The following is a 13449-nucleotide window of genomic DNA, read 5'->3' as shown; positions in this document are numbered from 1 at the left end:
TCGTGTCTCCAGGCAGTTCCTGTGGAGCTTCAGGCTTCCAGGGGAGGCCCAGAAAATCGACCGCATGATGGAGGCGTTTGCTTCCCGCTACTGCCTGTGCAACCCTGGGGTCTTCCAGTCCACAGGTCAGTGACAGGGTGTGGCCCGGCCCGTGCCACAGCCGGACGGCTCTGCCTGTGGCCCACCAGGCCCACGCTGCTAGACACAGGTCGCCTCTGACACGAGCCAGACCAGCCCCCCGGCCCCCCCACAGCTGAGCCCCCCGCTGCCTCTGGCTTCTTTCAGACACGTGCTACGTGCTGTCCTTCGCCATCATCATGCTCAACACCAGCCTGCACAACCACAACGTGCGGGACAAGCCCACCGCCGAGCGCTTCGTCACCATGAACCGGGGCATCAACGAGGGCAGGGACCTGCCGGAGGAGCTGCTGAGGGTGAGCCGTGTCCCCGCCCCTCCCGGCCCCGCCCTTCAGTCCCTGTGCTTGGCCTTGATCCTTGGCTGTGAGCGTGGGCAGCGCCAGCGCGCTGATCTTAACGCGTTTTTAGTGAGCCCCTCACTGCGCTGTCCTGTGGCGCTTGGTGCTGATTCTGGTCCCCTGGGTGGGCTGCCCGGGAAGGACCGGGTCCTCCCCTGCTGAAGCGCGCTGTTGCTGTCCTCTCAGAACTTGTACGAGAGCATCAAGAACGAGCCGTTCAAGATCCCGGAGGATGACGGCAATGACCTGACACACACGTTCTTCAACCCCGACCGCGAGGGCTGGCTCCTGAAGCTGGGTGAGTGGTGCTGGCGGGCGGGACCGAGCTCCAGGCCCCGCAGCCCCTGCAGCCCCCCGCAGCCCCTTCCGCCCCGTACCTTCCGAATTCCGCTAACGAGGCCCCAAGTGTCTGTCAGTGCTGTCCTCTGTCACTGGAGGACTTTGGGTCTCCTAGGGACCCCTCCATGTGAAGTTGCGGGGGGCACAGAGAGCAGCCCGATGGGGCTGCATGCAGGAGTTTGGGGGGCGAGGGCCCAGTCTGGGGTCGGAAAGATGGTGGGGGGACGGCGTGTAGCTCTAGGATGAGGAGCAGCTTGAGCAAAGGGCACAAATGCATGAGCTGGGGGTGGGCTTGAGGTCTGAGGGCCTGGGAGGGTGCGGCAGGAATCTTGGGCAGGCATGTGGCCAAACCCTTTGGACAGGGACTGGGTGTTGGGGGAGTCTGCCAGGGGGAAGGGGAGACCCAGCTGGACCTTCCTCCACAGGGTGGCCTAGGCTCCCTCCCCTGCGCCCAGCATGCCTGGCCTCTCAAGAGGAGGAGAGACATCTGCTCAGAGAGGCAGCTCTGGGGGGTCTCCAGGAGACTGTCCCATGGCACCGAATTCCAGCAGTCGGGGCTGCCTCCCTCTTCTAAGCTGGGTGCCGCACCCACCTGGAGCTCTGCGGACAGCAGAGGCCAGGAGCCTTCACGTCTCAGTACTGGGGTGACCTGGGGGCCAGCAGGTGTACCCCCATGTCCCCTCCCACCCGCCCAGCCTCCATGAAGGGGGTGGTGTCTGTGCCTCACAGCCCCGATGACACTCACCTGCCTACGTGTGTGGTAGAGACAGGCCAGCCAGCTCCCTGAGAGTCACCGTTGTCACTTTGGGAGCGGCGGGCAGGAGGAGCCGCTTCCTGTCGGTCGGTGACCACAGGAGTGTTCTTCTCTACATTGCTTTGTGCTCCCTGAGAAGCGGGGGTGAGAATTTGAAGCCAGTTTGCTGTCTCTGCTGAGGATGTACGGGTGAAGACGGTTTTCTCTTCCGTGGCAGAAGGGGTAGACACAGAGGAGCTGCGTGTGTGTGTGACATGTGTGTCCCAGGCCCTGTTAGGAGGTGAATTCAATCTGATACTCCCCGAGCCAGGGAGTAATTGATTTTGACGGACCCCAGGGCTGCCCAGAGCCCTCAGTAATGGGATCAGAGTCCTGGTGTAACAGGATTAAATCCCGGACAGACGGGGCGGCGCCCACTTCCCCCAGTTGCTATTTCCATGTGGGGAAATTAAGCCCATTCATCACGACTGCCTTTTTCCAGGAGGCGCATTTGGAGAGCAGTTGAGCTGTCTGGATGCCCCAGGTGGCCTTGAGGGCGAGGTGCAGGCCTGGGCGGGGTGCGTGCGGGTGAGCAGAATGCTGTGCCGTGCGCCCACTTGTCGCTAGGTGGGCATAAGAGCTGGAATGGCCCAGGCCACACAGCTCGTTCAGGATGTGGTTAAGTGTTAAGACAGTCGAGCATCTTTACAAGGAAGGAAACTTAAAAGCAAGCTCGGCTCCTGGTGGCCATTCTGAAAGCAGCGATTTGTGAGGTCCAGGCCCTAGGCTCCCTGCCTGCACTGGGTCCACTCACAAGGTCCTTCTGCTTCCAGGCGGGCGCGTGAAGACCTGGAAGCGGCGGTGGTTCATCCTGACCGACAACTGCCTCTACTACTTCGAGTACACAACAGTAAGTGAGGGGTGGGTTGCCCATTGCCCCTCCGCGTCTGAGGGACCTTTGCTTGTGCCTCATGTGAGGCTGCTGTGCGCTCTCCCCCCACAGGACAAGGAGCCCCGGGGGATCATCCCACTGGAGAACCTCAGCATCAGGGAGGTGGAGGACCCGCGGAAGCCCGTGAGCCGCCCTTCTATCTGCAGGGTCCTCCCCACAGCCCGGGCGCTCTGGTGGCCCGCAGCCCAGGGGAGCAGGGGCGCAGCGTGAGAAACCCCGCCCCTCGCTGACAGCCCCTCTCTGTCCCCACCAGAACTGTTTCGAGCTTTATAACCCAAGTCACAAAGGGCAAGTCATCAAAGCCTGTAAGACAGAGGCAGACGGCCGCGTGGTGGAGGGCAACCACGTGGTGTACCGCATCTCCGCGCCCAGCCCCGAGGAGAAGGAGGAGTGGATGAAGTCCATCAGGTGAGGGGGGATGGGGGGGAAGAGTCCCCCCCATGGGTCCAGACCCTCGCCTGGGTGTTGTGCCTGTCCCAGGCTCTCAGCAATCAGTGCAGTTGTGGACAATGACCCTGTAATTCTTACGCTAGACACCCTTCAGCAGTAACCATCAGAAAACTTTGAAAAGGTGCAGATTAATTACTTAAAAGACCTGGAAATTGCAGAGTCCACCGGGGCCCGTGCAAGCTGGCGGGATGGTGGGGGGTAGCGTGTGTGCACCTGGATGCTGTGTGTGGTGTTGAGAGACAGAGAGGAAGGGGGAGAGAAACACTGATTTGCTGTTCCACTTACTGATGCACCACTGGTTGATTCTCGTATGAGTCCTGACCGGGGCTCGAGCCTGCAACCTTTTCCTGTCGGGATGGCGCTCTAACCAGCTGAGCTACCCGGCCAGGGCATGGGTGCTGCTTTCATTGGGGCGGAGGGTGGGAGCCTAGGGCTTTGAGGGCTCGCTCTTTGTGGATGAACGTACAACTCCTACGAGAGTGTGAACTGAAAGCGCAGGAAGAGAAAACAAGTAGCCTCCACAGTCATCTATCGACGTTGCCTGCAAAGCCAGGGAGCAGTGGGGGTGGCCTGGCTCCGGGTCGGGCTGGGTGCTGGCACGTCGTTTACCGTGGCTTCCGTCCTCAGCAGTCGAAGGGGGAGTCAGGCGCTTGCGGCGTGAATTAGAAGGCGCGCTGTCAGGGCTGACACGCACGCGAAATTGGGGAGAGTGCACACGTGTGTGCAGGAACTGGCCCGTCTGCAGACTCGCGGGAGGGTGGCCCTGCCCCTCTCAGAGGTCACACCTGTCCTCTGGTCGGTGGGCCTGCGGGGTGCGTGGGGGGAGGCCTCCTAACTGAGTTCATTCCCCTCTCTCCCCAGAGCGAGCATCAGTAGGGACCCTTTCTATGACATGCTGGCCACACGGAAAAGGAGGATCGCCAATAAAAAATAGCTTTCCCGGCCCGAACAGGTAAAAGTAAAAACCACACCCCACCGCAGAAAGTGACTGTGAGGCCTCCCCGCCACAGCCCGGACCCCAGACGGCCTTCTCCGGAAGGCGTCCCAGGAGGTGGGGCTTCCCTGCAGCGCTCACGCCTGGCGGCCGTGACACCCCTTGGTTCTCCGAAGCCTTTGTGTCCCTGCCTGGGGCTGCCCCCTGCCGAGCCGCCCCGCTCAGTGGCCCCGGAGTTCAGCTGCAATGGTGTGCGGGTGGACTCGGGCTGCAGGTCTGACCACAGACCTGCACGCGCCATCGCCACGCACACTCGGGTAGGATGTCCGCCATTCTGGGGGCTGCTGTTTCGCATCCACGCAGCCAAGGAAAAGCTACCATTTCTATTCAGATTTTTTTCTCAGATATATAGGATTATAGCTTTTATACGCCTTTTTCTATTTTGAAATTATAAGGAAAGATACTTTCTAATAGTAGTATTTTTAGAATGGCAGCTATAAATTTAACTCCTGACGCAAGTTTTTACCGTGCACTGAAAACAAATCACATAGACGCTATATATGCAGCAGCCAGGGGGTCGGCGCTGGGCGGGGACTCACCTGTGTGGGGCGCCCCTGCCCCTCCTGGGACCCCCTCAACTCAGACTGGGTGGCCCCACAGATACTTTATAGAAAGGCCGATCATTAACATTTACGGTTTGGGGTGTTTGTCCCGGAAGTGCTGAGCCCCACAGAGATGTCTGTGTGCTGAAGCCTGGGAAACCGCCATCACCCGACTGTTCCGCCCCCACAAGCATGTGGTCGGCTGAACACGAGGCTCTGGCCAGCCGGTGGCCGCGTCTTTGCTGTTCAGAACCTTTGGGCAAAGTGGATGCTCGTGTCACCGATCTGATAACTGACCAGATTTCTTAATACGATGAGTAGTATGTAAGTAGACATGATCTTACGCCATTGTTTCAGAGATTTGCTCTCCCATGATGCAGAGGGAGAGTGTGCACTGTGGGGTGACATGTGGCTCTTAGGGTCTTCTGTTTAACTACTAGTTTAATCCCCAGCGTGCACCAGAGGTACAGCGGGCCAGTGAAGGCCCACGACCAGGGGCTCAGGCTGCCTTCAGGACATTTGCAGGGGCCCCATACATCCCCAGCTGGACTGAGACATGTAGGTAGACGGGGCTGGAGGCCTCTGGTCCTCCAGGACAGGCTCGTGACACATGCCTTTTTTGTCGGGGGCTGTGTTTCCACCGCCAGGGCCACCCTGCCCACCTGGGCTGTTCTGGCGGTGGGCCCCTCACCCCACAGAAGCGCCTCTCCCTGCCCCGTCTGCATAGGCACACCCCGAACTTACACCCCTGTGTAAAGTCCAAGTCCAAGGAAGAACACCTCAGACCGACCTGTGCACTTACGGGAAGACCCCAGCGGCAGGAGCGCCTGCCCCGGGAGCCGCCTTGCCGAGACTGGACAGCTGTGGGCCCTGGGCCTCAGTGCAGCTGACCTAGACGCAGCTTTAAGTCACACTCGTCTGCAGAGGGTCTGAGCCCTTGACTCTCCAACGTGTGTCAAACTGGCTTTGACGGCTCGCTCCCAGGCTCTTGGGCTCTGTTATTGTACTGATACCTCAAATTCGGAAGTATAGTTAGTGAGAAAGACAAGTCATCCTTGAAACGCCCCACTGACACGCGTAGCCCTGGCCTCTGTCTGCCGCGGAAACAAGATGCTGCCTGGACTGCCCGCTGCTTGCTGTCCAGCAGCGCAGCCCCTGGGCTGGCCCCACCCCCAGGCCAGCCCTCGAGTGGGTAGATCAGTATTTCATGAGGATATTCTGTCCTTTGTCTGACCCAGGGAGGACCCTGGGGCTACAGGGCCTTTCTGTCTCCTGGGTTTGGCCCTCAGAGTGGGCTGGGAGGAGTGAACCTCAGGAAGCACTTGACAGGAAGTGTTTCCCTGGTCACCTGTGGAGGAGACTCGAGGGCCGTTTCCCAGGAACGATGCAGAAGGCCGTGGTGCTTAAGAGTCTACACACCTTGCCATCCAAGTGTTACGGGAAATCATCGAACTCCAGGTCTCGTGGTAACAGTATTAACCTCACAGTCATGCAGCCGCCGCCCCCACTAAGCCCCCCCGGCAGGCCTGGTGCCTGCACCTCAGTACGATCATGTCCATCCTCCTTCCTCCCCCATGTCTGTGCTCAGTGCTGAATTGTCATCCCAGTTCTGGCCAAAGACACACTGTTCCCCCGAGAGGGCAGGAGGTGATGAGGGGCGCCAGGCAGATGCAGCAGCTGCCACAGCCCACTGGCCCCGGTCAATAGGCGAGACTTAGCTGGACAACCCCAGACCCAGACAAGCAAGTGTCTTCAAGATCACGGCACGTTTTTGAGCAGTTTAACATGGTACCAAACTAAGTCCAAGTGCAAGCTATTTACAGACGCAGCAGCATTTAATGCTTCCTGTGAAGCAATGCGTATTTTTGAAGTTAAGAGGCGTATATCTACATAGATGTGCTTTGCTGAAAAGTTAGGTCTGTTGTAGACCAGAAGCCGCAAGTGATCTCTCGTTTTCTTATTTTTTCTTAGAAGACATTTCTATTTACAGTAAATAAAGTTAATGTGTAAATAATGTACATATATATTGATTTCTGAAGTGTTTATTCAGTGTATATACTTCCACAACTTGCATGAAAAAATACCCTATATCGATATTTTGTTGTAAACAGTAAAATTGGAGGGTGTGTGGCTGTCAAATTGCAAATACTGTGCTCACTAAATAAAACCAAACGCACTGCTCACACAAGGCTGTCTGGAGACCTGGTTCTTTACACTAGGCTGCCGGGCCCAGCGACCGCTCGCCGTCCCCCGTCTGCGCCTCCGGGCCGGGGCCAGAGTCTGCGGCGCGCGCTCGGGTGGCTCTAAGAAAGTGGAGGCGACGGGAAGAAGCCGCGAGGTGTGTCTGTAAGCAGATGGGGCAGACAGCAGTGAAAAATAAGACACAGGGGTTGCGTTTGCTGCCGTTTATATACTCTATAAATTTTACATGCTGTATAGTACAGTGGGGCAAGTGCTTTTTTAATCTTTAAAAAAACAAAGATCAAACTTTAGACATCTCTGAACAACACAAACTGTATAAACCATACAGATTATTCAGATACAAACTGTATCAAATACAGTTTTCCCCACCCCATCTCCTGATGCAGGACCAGTGAATTATAAGTGTATCACAGTTTGATAGCATATCCATATTAAAAATAAAATCACAGTATGATTGTGTCTGTAACTAGAAACTTTTAAGGGACCAAGCTGACAACTCAGACTCCAGTATCATAGTCAAGACGAGAGACACTGTATAAAAAAGTGTTATGTAATAAAAAATGTACTGTAGGCTTTACAAATAATGTTTGGGTTATACATTCATAATGTAAATGCTCATCATAACTGGTAAATTGATTGGAATAGTTCCACAAAGTTCAAAAACAGAACTTGTCTATAAAATACACCTTCAAATCTTGAAAACAACTAAAATATGAAGCAAATTAGTTTCTAGTATCAGACATTACAGAAAACAGACTGCTCTCAAAAGTCTAGCTGAGAGCTGGTGGAGCTTTAAATAAGTCTTTAAATTAAATATACATACTGTCAGTCTTTTGTACGAGTAACAGCTCTGGCTTCCCGGCTGGCCTCGCGCCGGCTGTCTGACTTGGAGGAGCATCACGTGGGATACAGTGATCGACCTGAGTCTGGGATTAAGCAGCATTTGAGATGTTCTAGTCCAGGGCGTTATTTTCAATGTGATCTATATACACGGTATTTTACAATGCTCAGCAGTTGTAGAAAGTGTTTGTCCATTTGGAATAAGGGTAATTAAGAAAAGGTAAAAACTAAAAAAAAAGTTGTCCATGGTAAAATCTGTACAGTATTTACTAAAGAAGCACCACGCAGATTTGAACAAGGTTATTTTCTATATTTATAATTTAAGCTGGGTTGGGGATGGCTTCTGTTGAACATGTTGAATCTGAAAAACAAGAGGCAGGAAGTTGGAAACAAGGGCCTAGTGAGTCCATCACACCAATTCCCTATTTGTGGACTCCTTATCAGCAGGTTCCCCCAGGTTTTTGGAGAAGCTCTTCCTTGACCCCTAGCTTTGCCTTTCTGAATGGCCACAGGGAACGGGCGGCAGCCCAGAGTCAGCTCAGCCAAGAGGCAGAGGCGCCCTCTGCTGGGCAGGGACAGTGCCCTCCAAGCCCGACTGGCTAATCCCTCCCAATCCTTACACTCCCTCTAAAGGGAAGGATTTAATTCCTTAATTAGGTTTAGGTAGTTCCCTTGAGGACACATTGATAAAGCATGTTAATTAACTGCAAACTAATCTTCTGAAGATACTTTACTTTGAAATTCGTTTTTTAATCCCTCTTACTGCCAAGAAATCACACATTTGGGCAAATGGCTCCCTGTCCACTTCCCCTCAGCGAGAGGGCAGGGCACAAAGTGTGACTTCAGTGTCTCGGGGCCACTTGGAGAAGTCCCAGCAGTCAGCTGCACAGCCCTGAAGGTTCTGACTGAGACGGGGGGCTGGCCCGCTGCTCCCAGAGTGCAGGGACTGGCGGGTGTGTGAGGGAAGGGAGGCTCTGGGCAGGTCTGGGCTGAGGAGACTGGATCCTCCATCTGTTCAGTGTTTTCCAGGTGACTTACTCTGATGCGCTGCACGACCTCGTGCAGCAGGGGCACAGGGGACGGAGTGACTGCCTGAGTTTAGGGACACAGGCGTACCCTAGGCAGTGTGCCGACGAGGAGGGAGTGTAAGCACGGTGCCAGCCTGCAGCACAGAGGGGCAGCTGCCCTTGCTGGGGGCTCCCTCACCTGTGCCCCATAACCCGCACCCCACACCCGCTCCGTGTCCCAGCAGTGCCCCTACAGCTAAGAGGGGACAGACGTGAAAGCAGCTTACCATGACTAGTGACGTCTTGGTTCTGAGGCCGCGTTTTCAGTCACCTAGGATGCAAGCAAAGGCTGAGAAACAATTCAGTGGTCTCACACACGTGCGGGGCCCATGCTGTGTGAGCAGTGAGTGATGACCCACACAGCCAGCTCTGGGCAGCGTGGCGCTTAGTTCTACACAGGGACCAGCAAGCTTTGCTACCAGGAGCCAGTCTGCCGAGGCTCTTAGAGCAGCAGCAAGAACCACACCCCCGGGGAGATGGCGTTGGCCCTGGCCCAGCGAGCTGAGCAGCCCTCTGGTGTGCCGACCAAAGCAAGTGCGCTGTAACGGAGCCCGAGAGCAGGAGTATGGGAGGCAGGTAAGCGGTCAAGGCCCCAGGACAGAGGACACATGTCAGACAGCGGGTCTATCCTCAGCCAGGTGACAGGGAAGCTTGTCATGGAAGGCCGAGTGGTCCTTGCGGGACACAGGACCACTAGGCCACCATGAGGCAAAGCCTGACTGCAGCCCCTGGAGACACAGCAGAGCTACCAAATGCCAACCAGTGAGGTCTGCACTCCACGTGCTTCCTCCGCAGGGCCAGCTAAGAGCAGGCTCCATCCCCTGTGCGCTGGGGCCTCTGCTGTGGCCCTCCTGAGACCAACCCAGGCGGATGGGGAGGGGCTGGCAACCAAGGAGAAGGCCCCGGGACCCCTGCCCAATGGCCCTTCACTGCCACCTCGCAGCACGAAGCAGAGGGGGCAAGGGACTCTATCTTCGCCAAGCCCCTTTCCCAATTGCTGTCATGTTTGAGAAAACCAATCTGAAAATACACATTAATTTCTTAAAAACACAACACACACACACTTTGGCTCCACATTTCTGCTGCCACATGCCACTGGAGTTCCTACCACACTTCACAGGCACCGTCACATGGGACTGCTCTGTGCCTCAGTGTCCCCTGCCTCTGTCAACCACCACAGGCTGACCACACCCAACTTGTGACAGCTCAGCGAGGCCAGGGCACGGAGGAGAACCAAGAGGCCTCTGGGCAACCACGATGACAGTCACAGTCACAGAAACCTCAGTGTCCAGGCAGGGTTGGCAAGCTGCTTCCACCCGAGACCGCGAGAGCTGGGCTGCGCTACACAGCAGCTCGGGCGGAGATTTCACCCCGACACAACTGCCGTGGGAACTGCCGTCTGCGGGCTCTGCCAACCACTTGGAGCTGACACCGCTCCTAAGCAGCAGGCTCCCGGCCGCGCTCTGGCCCACCGGCCCTGCGACGTCCCTTCTCTCAGATTCAGTGCTGCTCCAGGGTCAAAGACTAGAACAGGGAGGGGGCGGCTCTAAGAGCAATGAGAGCAGACAGGACCACACAATTCATGACAAGGGGACAGAGCAGTGCAAAGCAGACGAGCCAGGATGCCCAGAGTGGGCCAGCTGATCAGGAGCCAGAGCCCTGGGAGACAAGCCCCCCAAGGCACCACTCCGCTAGGGGCCGGCAGCTGCTGTCCCTGAGGACCCAAGCCGGCAAACAGTGACCTCCAGGTGATACTTAGAATGATTCAGGAGAGAAAGAGTATTTTTTAAGTGGTTTAAAATATTTAAAAAGTGGTGCAGAAATTCTGGTCCTTCACAAAGCAAACACTCAAGACCCCCGGAGCCCTGGGTTCCAGAGGCCCGGCCCAGGGGGTCTGCCAGGCACCTGTAGCTCGGTTCCCACGCAAAGGGCTCAGTGCTGAACCCCACAGGGGGCACAGTCCGTGGGGGCGTCTCCTGAGTCACCCTCTCACACCAGGCGGGCTCTCTTCCCATGTGTTAATCACCTGCACCCAAAAGCCCATTTCTATATTTTTAATTCCAAGTGTCTCCCCTTACCCTGGCCACACTCCGACAGATGACACCGGTCACCCCTGCTTTCCATCCGTAACGGTCTTGTTTTCTCCCGGAGAGGTGCAACCCCCTCCAGGGGCAGGCTGTCGGTGAGCAGGGGGCCCTCCGTCCTCCGGAAGCAGCCGACGGCCTCCGAGCTGGCCGCCCTAGCTAAGTGCGGTCCTGCATCTTCACCAAAGTCCTCACACTTCCTGGAGTGCCTCTTCTTTTTCTTCTTCTTCTTTCTGTGTCTGTGCAGGTCCGCGTCAGAGTGTGCTCCTGAGAGATCTGAATCCTGCGGGTGCCTGCAGGGGAAGCAGCCAGAGCTCAGACCATGGGAAACGCAACCGCCTCAGAGACAACCCCTCCTTGGCTTTCATTCCCGCACTGTGCGCACTGCTTACCGCAAACACAGGTAAAATTCTTGTCTAATTAAAAGTGCACTGTAATAATGTTTTTAAGTCCAGGGTCATAGATTCACCCACTTCAACCCCATCCCGCCACTGCCTTTGGCTCTGCTGGGGAGCGAGGGTGCTTGGCCTCAATGCCAGCGGAAGGGCTGCAGGGAACAAGGCCGTGCAGGCGTCGCAGCCCCGAGGGAGGTGTCGGTGAGCGCCATCTCCTCAGCAGCCACAGCCTCGTGGTGCTGTCCCCCAGGCTTCAGTGTGAAGGGATGTCAGATGTATAAAATGCATCAGTAATTTTGTTTGTGCTGATCCTTCTCATCATGGGTAAGTCATTTCCAAGACAATCGCTGACCAATTTAGCTCTGAGTTAGCTTTTAAAAACACAGAGATTTCATGGAGAGATTTCTGGTCGAGATGGCAACATAGGTAAACACAATGCCCACCTTCTCACACACCCACATCAAAATTACAACCAAACCACAGAACCACCGTCATTCAGAATCATCAGAAATCAAGCCGAATGGAATTAAACTGTGGAATTAAAGAAGAAACCACATAGAGACTGGAATGAGGGGCAGAAATGCGGCAAGTGCTGGCCCCACACCCACGTGTGGCTGACAAAAATCGGGAGGGATATCTCAGGGGCAAGGGGTCCCAGCCCCACACCAGGCCCCCCAGCCCAGGGCTCCAGTGCAAGGAAGAGAAATCCCCACAGTTTCTGGCTGTATAAATGAGTAGGGATTGAGGCTGTGGAAGACAGAAATTTCTGGGGTCCCAGGCAGCTCCTCTTAAAGGACCCATGCCCAGGGTTACTCACGTGCACTCCCTCTGAGCTCCGGCGAGGGGCAGCAGCTTGGAAGGCACCAGAGGCATATGGGGAGGAACTGAATTGTCCAGCATCAGGGAGAGAGCTGGGGGACAGCTTTCTCCCAGACAGAAGTGCTGGCAGAAGCCACTGTTCCTTTTCTGAGCCCTCCCCCAACAGAGCTGGCAGGTGGGGGCTATATCTGAGACTCCATCAACCTGGCTCACACTGTTTGCCCCGCCCTGGTGATTCCCTGAGGCCCTGTCCCACCCAACTTTTGGGCCCACCCAAGCTGTCTGTCCCCAGTGGCTTTTCCATATGAAAGGCTTCTATTGGCTCATGCCTCAAATTTTCTTAAGTTCTCTCAAATAAGCAGCATCTGGCTTCAGTGAGCCCCTTACAGCTCCCTAAGTGGCCCCAGGCCTGGCACTAGCAACAGCCGGCCTTGGCTCACAGCTTGGCCTGGCCTGGGCACCTCCAACCCCTGCACAAGTAGCAGCTGTCTTCAGATTGCTTTGTAGCTGATGCTGTGTGACCCCAGACATGACACAGGCTGTGGGTGACCTTGGACATGCCAACAGCAAATCAAGGCTCAGCTACAACAGGAGGGTGTACACAGCCCGCCAGGTGGGCGCACCTCGAGTACCCAGCTTGAGTGATGAGGGAGGCAGTGCCACTGGACCCTACAGGACACTTATTACAACATTAGGCCACACTACCAAGCCTAGCCCAAATGAAAGGCCAGTCCAAAACCCCAGAAAAAGAATTAAGCAAAATGGAAACAAGAAATCTGCTAGAGGCAGAGTTCAAAACACTGGCTATAAGGATGCTCAATGAACTTAGTGAGAAGCTCAACTGCATAAAAAAGACCCAGTCAGAAATGAAGGATACACTGATTGAAATAAAGAACAACTTACAGAGAAACAACAGTAGAATGAATGAAGCCAAGAATCAAATCAATGATTTCAAGCATAAGGAAGCAAAAATCAACCAATCAAAACAAGCAGGAGGAAGAATCCAAAAATACGAAGATAGCAGAAGGGGCCTCTGGGACAACTCCAACAGTGCCAACACTCACATCTTGGGGGTGCAAGAAGTGAGAGACCAAGAAATTGTAAACTTATTTGAAAAAATGACAGAAAACTTCCCTAACTTGGTGAAGGAAATATACAAGTCTAGGAAGTGCAGAAAATCCCAAACAAGATGAACCCAAAGAGGACCACTCCAAGACACATCATAATTAAAATGCCAAAGGTCAAGGACAAAGAGAGAATCTTAAGAGCAGCAAGAAAAAAGCAGAGAGTTACCTACAAAGGAGTTCCCATAAGACTGTCAGCTGATTTCTCAAAAGAAACTGCAGGCTAGAAGGGACTAGCCAGAAATATTCAAAGTGATAACAAAGATTACCTAGCAAAACTATCATTTAAAGGGTAAAGTGCTTCCCAGACAAGAAAAAGCTAAAGGGAGTTCATCACCACCAAACAGTAGAAGTATATGGAATGTTAAAGGGTCTTCTTTAAGAAGAAAATTTAAAAATATGAACAATAGCCCTGGCTGGTGTAGCTCAGTA

At 54.8% G+C, this 13449-nt stretch overlaps 2 protein-coding genes across 7 annotated transcripts in view; one reads left to right on the top strand and one right to left on the bottom strand.

The window, feature by feature from the left end:
* The window catches only part of CYTH3 (cytohesin 3), a 53949-nt gene extending 43004 nt beyond the window's left edge, over positions 1-10945 (top strand). For 2 of the 5 annotated variants that reach the window (XM_053927319.1, XM_053927318.1), the window contains exons 7-13: positions 13-125; positions 286-434; positions 663-774; positions 2382-2458; positions 2552-2623; positions 2754-2908; positions 3812-5023. In XM_053927319.1, the coding sequence (XP_053783294.1) occupies positions 13-125; positions 286-434; positions 663-774; positions 2382-2458; positions 2552-2623; positions 2754-2908; positions 3812-3884 (751 nt within the window). In that variant the 3' untranslated portion in view covers positions 3885-5023. Of the gene's footprint in view, positions 1-12; positions 126-285; positions 435-662; positions 775-2381; positions 2459-2551; positions 2624-2753; positions 2909-3811; positions 5024-5213; positions 6672-10926 lie in introns of those variants that run through there. The other 3 variants (XM_045184931.2, XM_024576785.4, XM_024576784.3) reach the window with 3 other exon arrangements.
* USP42 (ubiquitin specific peptidase 42) overlaps positions 6695-13449 on the bottom strand; it is a 33869-nt gene continuing 27114 nt past the window's right edge. The window contains exons 16-19 of one of the 2 annotated variants that reach the window (XR_008427205.1): positions 10674-10972; positions 8823-8866; positions 7512-7889; positions 6695-6830 (exon numbers count right to left, since the gene is read on the bottom strand). Coding sequence is in view for 1 of the 2 variants with exons in the window: in XM_053927317.1 (XP_053783292.1) it covers positions 8859-8866; positions 10674-10972 (307 nt within the window). In the remaining variant the exon portion in view is untranslated. Of the gene's footprint in view, positions 6831-6862; positions 7890-8822; positions 8867-10673; positions 10973-13449 lie in introns of those variants that run through there. The other variant, XM_053927317.1, reaches the window with a different exon arrangement.

The sequence above is a fragment of the Desmodus rotundus genome, chromosome 6, assembly GCF_022682495.2.
Source record: "Desmodus rotundus isolate HL8 chromosome 6, HLdesRot8A.1, whole genome shotgun sequence".
NCBI lineage: Eukaryota > Metazoa > Chordata > Mammalia > Chiroptera > Phyllostomidae > Desmodus > Desmodus rotundus.
Note: the sequence above shows the minus strand (reverse complement) of the source record. Positions and strands in the feature narration are given on the sequence as shown.